The following is a 9,029-nucleotide window of genomic DNA, read 5'->3' on the forward strand; positions in this document are numbered from 1 at the left end:
CTATTTTGTAGTTTATGATGAAATTGTTTATATTTTAAGTATAAACTGACACTTATTTACAAGAAATATAATAGATTTACATAAATCAGCCTAGTTAGCCTAGGCGCCCGTCTTGCCGCCTAGGCGCTAGGCCCCAACCTGTTGCTTGACAAACGCCTAGCGTCCTTTAAAACATTGCTAAAAATTCATGACCATTTGTCCCTTAACTCATCAAAATGTACAGCTATAGTCATTTTTGTCAACTCCATCAGAATTCCATCAAAATGAGTTATGTTGGAAGGACCATTACTACAATTGGATTAAAGTTGAGAGACCACTGCTCTAATTGGATTAACGTTGAGTGACTGTTTTTCGAACTGGATTAAAGTTGAAAGAGCATTGTAACAATTTTTCTCATTTAGTTTTCCTTATTTGCCTTTTATTCAGCTTCACGTGCGCAAACACATGACTCATTTTAATGGAAGTTCTAACGGAGTTGACGAAAATGACCATAGCAGCATGTTTTGATGAGTTAAGGAACCAATGCTCATGAATTTTTAGTTGAGAGACCATTACTCCAATTAAGTTAAAGTTGTGGGGCCATTGTTACAATTTCTTCATAATGATTGACTTAGATTCATCCACTTTAATACAAATCCCGAATAACGAAAAGGAATCTAAGAAAGAGATTGGAACCATAATTTTTTAGGAAAACTAATGAAAATGGTTTAAAAACTTTGAGTTTTAACTAAAATGACAAAATAAAGGGTAAAGTGAATAGTACTGATATTGATTTTTTAGTGTAAAAATATGGTTTTTCGTTAAAGTAAACAATACTATGAGTTTTTCGTTAAAATCCTCTAATTTTTTTTTATAGGAAATTGTTTTTTACACGCTAAACTTTATAATTAGAAAGAAAAATATAATTATAAAAAATGTAGAATAAAATTTTTAAAGTGTAAATAACAATTCTCGTTTTTGTATTAGGAAGATGGCCATACAGTTTGATTCAATTGCTTTTCTCATTTTGAAAAAATAAAATAAAAAATCCATGTAATTACGTGATGTTTTGATACTTGTTTCCTGTTTTAAGTGCACACGTGTCAACGAGTCAAAATCCCATTATAGGGATTTGGATCCGCTCCTGAGTTTAGGAGGCTAAGTCTCATGAATGACCACAAATAGGAGAACCATCTAAAAGTTATAATAATTATAGTCGTTAGATCAAAATCCAACGATCCTTGCGCTTTGCTTAGGAGGCTCAGCCTCTTAAGCTCAATAGAGGATGCAAATCCCCATTATAGGTGCCTTAGCTGTCCGACGACTCGTCCACTCGAAACTTGAAACTTCCCGAACCTTCTTTTGGCCATCCATATCTTCTGGAACTGGAACCACATCCACAACGTTGTCGCATAATTCTCTCTCTTTGTTTGTGTCGATGTTCGTTGCCGGTCAAGAGAAGCACAACAGGCAGGTACGAGACCAAACTCTAATCTTAATTAGTATCTCTCCTCTATCACTTTGTTGGGTTAATTTGGTTAATTGATCACAACAACGAACTTTAAGATTCACTCATCATTCTAAAGTTTTCCATAATTTTTACTTAACTGTACGTTCTTCGAGTCACTGGAAATTAACTGTCTGTCTAATTTTATTATGTTTTTAATGTTTATTGTTTCAATTCTTAACTTGATCAACTGGGAACGTACTATCAAGTTTTTACTTTCTATTACTTAAAACATTTTAGTCAAAATATTACGCCTATTTCTTGGTTGCAATTGAAGCTTAAATATATATTCATTTTTCTTTCTAGTTTGCATTTAAATGTTGTGTTAATGCTATCAGGAGGCGATTTTCACTCTCTCGTTTTATCCGTTTGCACTCCTCCCTTACGGTACTGCGCTTTGATAATTGAATGCATAAAAGGAGAATCGAAGCATAAAAAGAAGGGGAGGAGAGTGCGAATGAACAAAAGAAGCGCAAAAATCGTTAATTTTGGAGTTTAATTATGGTATAATAAATCTCAGGAAGCCTTAATATCTTGTTTTGCTTTATAGAACATGGGATTCTTGTTCGTTGTCTTGTCTTGTGTTGTACTTTTACATATGCTTCCGATATGAAGTTTTCAATTTCAAGGAATCTGATCAACCGTCTCCAAAATTTTACGATTTGCATGATGATTGTTGATGTGATAGTGCTTTACAAGTCATTTTTTTTCCTTTTCTGAACTCTCTCACGTTGAATGATCATAGAGTGTGTCGATCCGTGTAGGAGAATTGGGAAGAACATCGAGAAAAAAAAAAAAAAAAAAAACTGGCTTTTCTAACACATCTTCCATGTCATCACTTTGCTCCAGGATTGTCGGTTCCGTAGTATTAACCATTCCATTGTGAAACGATCAGCAAAAAGATAGCCTACATGCGTGGAATAACTGCATTATCGCCCTCAAAGATCAAATTCAAACGACTCTACCCTATCAAAGGGTCATGGGGTAATATATATTCTCTCATTTGAGGATTTTATAATTAGAATTGTATGTTATAACAATTTCTGTGTTTGACTAGTGTCATGTGTTATAATTAGGTACGTTGGCCAGTTCAACACCAAAGAAACTTGGGAACTACGACAATGCGGAAGGAGATACTGTCACAAAAGAGAAAACCGAACCAATGGTCGCCTTCAGCAGGCCTCCGCCCCTTCCACCAGTTTTCGGCCCACTGCTTCTTCTCTCGCTGCTAGAAACATGGTCAAGTCGTGATAGCAATGATGACTGACAGGTGATTTAGCTGTCCTTGTAATGCTTGGTATTGCTTGGCTAAAAGACTTTTGTAGAAATAGAATCGTCTAGTTGAAGAAAAACCTTCCAATGTAAAGCAAAATGTAGTAAGCGTCGCCTAGTAATTGAGCTGCAGCGTTCCAAAGTCTTAAGTAGCTTTCTAAATCACGCGAAGCTCCTCACTTGGTCCTCAAACTTTAGAATTGCTTAATAATTGATATGATCCATATGTTTTGATATGCATATCAATGTTTCGATTATTTTGTTGTATTTGCGTCTTTGTGTTAATTGTGATGGATGTTTTTTTTTTATGAACTTGAGGACAGGAAGCAAACTGCATGAATAAGATACATTTTACCTTAATGAACAGAGGGATAAATGAGTGAATGCGGCAGTTGATACGTACTTATTACATCAATTATTACGACTAAATGACGCGTCAATTCCATCATTATGCAATAAAAAAAATTAGGGCTAACGAATATGATCAATCATTCTAACATTCTTCCTAGGTTATCCAATCTACAAGACAAAAATGGCTAATTTTGTTGACCAATTAACCGGATTAGCTAACACTTCCTAAAGAGATTCTTCATGCTTCACATCTGTTAGCTGGAGCTGTAATAGAATTCTAGCATAGTATCCCAAATGCTATTGAATTGGATGACGAAAATGCCGAATTTCTAAATAGCTCATAATATACTTGTGATCTGTGAATGAAGGTTTTGTATTCATGAATAGCGATCATATGCTTGACAATTATCGAGCTAAGTAATTACCAATCACATATTTAAAATCTAGGCACAAAAGCTTTAGAAAGATAAATAAAAAATCCATATAACTAAATTGGCTTTGAATATGCTATCAGGGCACATGATTATATACCTAAAAATGACAACAAACCAGCTTCTTCCTCCAACAACCCGACTTTCTGAAATTTCCAAAGAAAATAAATCCCTTAGCAATTGAGAGAAATTTGAGATATATACTAATGTAGGAAGAACATATGTGATGTGCAAACAGAAAATGATCATGCTCTCCAACCTAATGCAGGAAAAATATTTGAATTCTTCCATGATATCCATGTTTTGCACATTTAAATATTTATATACCAATTGAGAATAACAATTTAAAGCCCCGACCCACCCCTTCTCCTCCACTCGAAAAATTCACCTAAAAACCACAATAATCACCACAGTATAAGAATCCAGATTACATTTTTCAAAAAAAAAAAAGAATCAGCCTTCAATTATTAGCCTAAATATTGATTTGCAAACACAACGTAGCAAAAGAGTTGTTCAATAGCTCATTTGGGATTACAGGCAGTCCATTCCAAGAACTGAAAGCATAAATGAAAATATTCAAAAACCAACTTTTTTGGGAAACCAATGGTTCTAGTCTTGTGATCTTTGATTCATTTAGTGAGAACCAAATTAATCTAAGGTGGCAAAATATATATCCTGTAGGTTAGGCAGATGTTTTAGCAGTTGACAAAAAAACATAAAAACTGTTACGTTCTTATTCTAGCATCTAAGTTTTCAAGCACAAACGTGCAAAGCAAAAAACATGCAGGACACTTGTTTCCATAAGAAACAGAAGTCTGACAAGTGTATTTTAGTTTAGAGAATATGGATGTATTTTCTAACAACTAAAACATGAACAAATGTGATTGGGCAGAAACGTATAATGGGCAGAAACATGAGTAAAAAAATCCAAACCTCAAGAATATGATTGTATTACAACAAATATGATTGGGTCGTACTCAAGGATCAATTGGGGACTTGAGTTTTTGGTAACTGTGTAGAAGAAAAAGAACACCAATGGAACATTCCTAAAAACTAACCCTCAAACACATCCAAATTAGTTAAACTAATCAACCAAATTAGCCCAATCAATAACCCTAAATTTAGTCAACCAAATTTGCCCAATCAATAATCCTTAAGGATAAGATTATTTTCAACCATACACAAATTCACATGCTAGTCATTTTATACATTTAACTAATTATAACAGCACAATCAATATCATTTCAACCCAACCAAAAAGAAACTGATTGTATGTCATAAGTTTGTAAACACACAGAAAATGTATCATATTTCATGACTAATCAAAAGCTTACAAATGTCAGGTAAGAACATACGTAAGTTCAAATGCAAGAAAGCAAATGAAGACAATTCACTCCATTGTGTTCAGCAAAGGAATAAAAAGTGACGAAAATAGTATGGTAGTGACTCGTAGCTTTAACTTGATCTGATGGCAGGGTCATTGAATGTTGATTGAACAAAATTTTGCAAGTAATGAGGTTGTGTAAAAACTTTCACCTGAAAAGTTAAACCCACCATTATATGAAGGTAAATAAGGAAAATCCAATCGAATAATCACAGCATCTGAGAAGTGTATTTTAGTTTAGAGAACATGCATGTATTTTCTAACAGCGAAAACATGAGCAAATATGATTGGGCAGAAACATGAGAGTAAAAAATCCAAACCTCAAGAATATGATTGTATTACAGCAAATATGATTGGGTCGTACTCAAGGATCAAATGGGGACTTGAGATTTTGGTAACTGTGTAGAAGAAAAAGAACACCAATGGAACATTCCTAGAAACTAACCCTCAAACCCATCCAAATCAGATCAACTAATCAACCAAATTAGCCCAATCAATAACCCTAAATTTACTCAACCAAATTTACCCAATCAATAATCCTTAAGGATAAGATTATTTTTAACTGTACACAAATTCACATGCTAGTCATTTTATACATTTAACTAAATCTGCAAGTTGTATTTCTATAAATGGGAATGAAAATGTAACTTTTGGTCTTATACCTTCAGAACCAATACACATCTCAAATGTGGGAGTCTCAAAAGTAGTTTCATTTATTTCATTCCAAAGAAATTTTTTGTTTGGACAGATATTCGAACAAAATACTCTCTGATTGACACTCACTTAAACACCTTAGAAGAACTCACGTTTCTCTACCTAAAAAGGAGTTCAGGGATATGAAAAAACTACTTAATACCAAAAGCATAAACCACCACTCAATACAATCAATAACTAAACTAACAATATATTCAACAATTTATCAAAAACACCATCAAATTAAACACCTTTAAACCAAAAAAACCAAAGGAACAAACCATATAATTGTTGCATTTGCCAAAACCCAGGGTTTCGGCGCCAGAACTGCATCTTCTCAGTTGTTGCTTATCTTCTTGCATATGAGTCATTGACTTCTCACGCCTAGAGACCAAGCCATCATGCTGCAAACGCGAGTATCTCTGATCTGCATCGAAGGGGGTTGGCTTGGAAACTAAGAGCTGAGTATATTCAAGGGATTATTCTGTAGCGTTGTGCCTGCTCCGGATGATACCAAAGTGGCCCCTTGAATAGGTAATGAAGGTAGTTGCCCATCAAGTCTTTGGAAAGATGCACTGTCCTGCATGAACATGAGGAAATGCGAACAAATAAGAATTATAAAAACTAAAGTGAATCAAACCGATGGATCTTATTGGGATTAGCTTCATAAAAGCTAAGCAATAGAGATACAAAGAGCACATACCTGAAGTTCTGAACAATATCCAGAATCGATTTCTTCACATTCTCAAGACCGCCAACATCTTTCCATTTCACATTAGGGACCTATAAGAAAACCACAAATAGGTATCCCAATAAACAAACACAGAGCAAGAAGCCATAATTGCACTTAATTGCAATCATTTACCATTCTAAAACCATTATTAAACCATTACTCTATATCCAGTCCTTGTATCCTGCAAATGAGTTGTGGATATAATTTTAGTTAAAGTTGGAAAGATTATGTAGTATGCTAGGTAGGTAGGGAGGAAAGTAAGAGGACTTACTTTTCCACCACATTGTCACCTCCAGCTCTGTTCCAAACAACGTCCCAGTACCTGTATTATAAGTTTGACATATATCAAAGTTCAAACGAACCACAGATTATGCACGTATTTAGTAAAGAAAAGAAAACAGTGATGATATTTGTATATTGAAGATATAAAACTACATTGTTACCCTCTATTCGATAAAGGCACTCAAAAGCGAAAGATAATGGTGAATTGGTGATGCAAATGCTAAGATTAGCAATTGGATTAGCTTTTGTTCTACAATTGGGGATGCAGATGCTAAGATGGCTTTGGAAAACAAAGTAATTGGAGTCGTACCTTTCCAAATCAAGAGAAGCAAACTGGCAAAATTTATCATAAATTAGAGGCATACCTTTCTGAAGTGTGGAATCTGAGCCGGCAAAAAGCTGGTAGTACCCTGAAATTAACAATAAATTTAACATATTGGATGATGAAAATCAAAACAAAACCACGCCTCTTCTTTACTTGGTCTTCTTAATCCACTCCTTAATTTCACTGCAAAATTCACACATAGATAAAATGACCAACCAGGGTCCTTGTGGAACAAAACCCAAAACTGAAGTTCTCATCCTAATCAATTGATTCAATTTTTAACAAATACACATAAATATAAAAGAGCAACTTGCCATGTTGAACAAAACAAATGATTGATCAACTTAAGGAGTGTGTTTGGGAATGCTTTGCTAAGGCTAAAAGCGTTTCTAGATACCAAAATTTGAGCAGAAATAACTAAAAGTGTTATTGAATAGAATTCAATTGCAGTATCAATAGACTTCAATATAAACCATTTACCCTGAAAAGACACCACAACCATGAATAGAATTAAAGTGTAAGCGAACTAATATTTTGTACAATAAATATATAAGGGATATACATTGCAGATATACATGATGCATAAAGTCTCCCACGTTTCCGAAACAAAAACGCTGCAAATCCAAGATATATAGCCAATTAATTGTTCAACTGTTAATGGATCGCTGGATATTCTTAGCTGCCTTTGTAGTTCTTGTTTGTCATATTCGAACACAACTCAGGAAAAATAAATATAAACACAAAGAGAGAAGAAGATATAAGACAATTACCTATTCAGTGAGTTCTTGGACCTATTTAGAGTTACTGGAATGAAATGAAGTCAACTCTGCAACAGAGAAACAAACGAAAAAGTCAAAATCCAAAAATCCAAGTTTAACTCAATCAAATATAATAACCAATGAAAGTTGCAAACTACAAATTCTCGCAGTGGCATGGTCCTCGTTTCTCCATTAATCAGTAGCTAATGACCTAATGAAAAAGAACCCAAAACAGACACAATGAAAAAGAACCCAAAACAGACTGCTTAAATTATGGAAAGTGCTTATAAAGCTCATGAATAACTTTCAGAGCCTGCATAGAAATGGTATAGCGCAAATAACAACAGACAATAAAACTATGCACAGTATAACCTAAATCCGATATGTTGCATTCCACACACACACAGATATGTCTACACATATATAGATGACCCAAAGAGATTAACACCATGCAGAGGTGTGCACGCGTACACACATAAAATATACATGCATACTTAATTTTTTAGACAATAATACTTCACAACATAAGTTGCAAGCTGGGACTATTTGGTTGACTCAAACGAAATTGATGGGTTAGAAAAAGCACAAAATAAATACAAAGATAAAACACACACACACTTGTGTTTTAATGCTCCAATACTCAATGAGAAGGCACCAGGCAAGAAGCTCAAGGCTGGAAAGAAGCTTTCAAAGACAACAATCTATAAAGCAGACCACAAAAATTAGACAAAACCCAAAAACTAAACAGTAAAAAACAACCCCTAAAATGAAAAGAAAAAAAAAAACTAAATTTGCAGAAATGTCATATAGCTTGTACCCTATCATATCCAAGTTGTACATCCTCGAGCCTTTGCGTTCATATGTGCTTCCTCAATTTTAGTGTAAACCCCCAAAATAAACTGCAAATATTCTGGAAATGGTAAACTGAACTGCAAACCCATCAATCATTTCCCAAAATAAACTGCAAATCACAAAATTACCTACTCCAAATCGGCCGGAGAACTCACCAGGAAACCAAGGCTTTTCTAAGCTTAAAATTTCCTAACTTTTAATCCGGGCCGTCCGATCTTAACCCTAGATGGGCATTCCCATCATTTGAACTCCCAAAGGGCCGGCCTCATCAACAATTGAGGTAAGCCCAGCAAACACAGCCCAAAACGAACTAACCCAGCCGCCTTCACCATAGTGGCAATCTTGTAAATAAACTGAAATGTAGAAAACACTGTTCATTTCTATAGTGCAATTTCGCCTCCTTCTTTAGACTAAAGTAATTTTGCATAATTTAGGGATCATTGTGATGGAAACCTTAATTAT

The 9,029-nt window shown here is 34.5% G+C and overlaps 1 protein-coding gene and 1 long non-coding RNA gene across 14 annotated transcripts; one reads left to right on the forward strand and one right to left on the reverse strand.

The window, feature by feature from the left end:
• The first annotated feature begins 1,303 nt into the window (after positions 1–1,303).
• Positions 1,304–2,998, forward strand: LOC148691226 (uncharacterized). Its single transcript, XM_088684666.1, has 3 exons — positions 1,304–1,453; positions 2,336–2,470; positions 2,563–2,998. The coding sequence occupies exons 2-3, from the start codon at positions 2,398–2,400 to the stop codon at positions 2,751–2,753; spliced, it is 264 nt and encodes an 87-aa protein (XP_088540792.1). The 5' UTR covers positions 1,304–1,453; positions 2,336–2,397; the 3' UTR covers positions 2,754–2,998.
• Positions 2,999–3,917: 919 nt separating this feature from the next.
• Positions 3,918–8,759, reverse strand: LOC137725925 (uncharacterized). 13 transcript variants are annotated; one of them, XR_015955911.1, is made up of 8 exons: positions 8,723–8,759; positions 7,874–7,926; positions 7,728–7,783; positions 6,998–7,140; positions 6,622–6,672; positions 6,321–6,531; positions 5,899–6,197; positions 3,918–5,076 (listed from the first exon to the last, which is right to left on the reverse strand). It is a non-coding gene; the product is annotated as an uncharacterized LOC137725925 (long non-coding RNA). The 13 variants fall into 13 exon arrangements; XR_015955907.1 differs by lacking the exons at positions 3,918–5,076; positions 8,723–8,759 and adding exons at positions 8,334–8,416; positions 8,533–8,605 and having other exon boundaries at positions 5,225–6,531; XR_015955904.1 differs by lacking the exon at positions 3,918–5,076 and having other exon boundaries at positions 5,225–6,531.
• Positions 8,760–9,029: the final 270 nt, after the last annotated feature.

Source organism: Pyrus communis, chromosome 14 (genome assembly GCF_041283825.1).
Source record: "Pyrus communis isolate YQ-2024b chromosome 14, ASM4128382v1, whole genome shotgun sequence".
In the NCBI taxonomy this organism is placed as follows: domain Eukaryota; kingdom Viridiplantae; phylum Streptophyta; class Magnoliopsida; order Rosales; family Rosaceae; genus Pyrus; species Pyrus communis.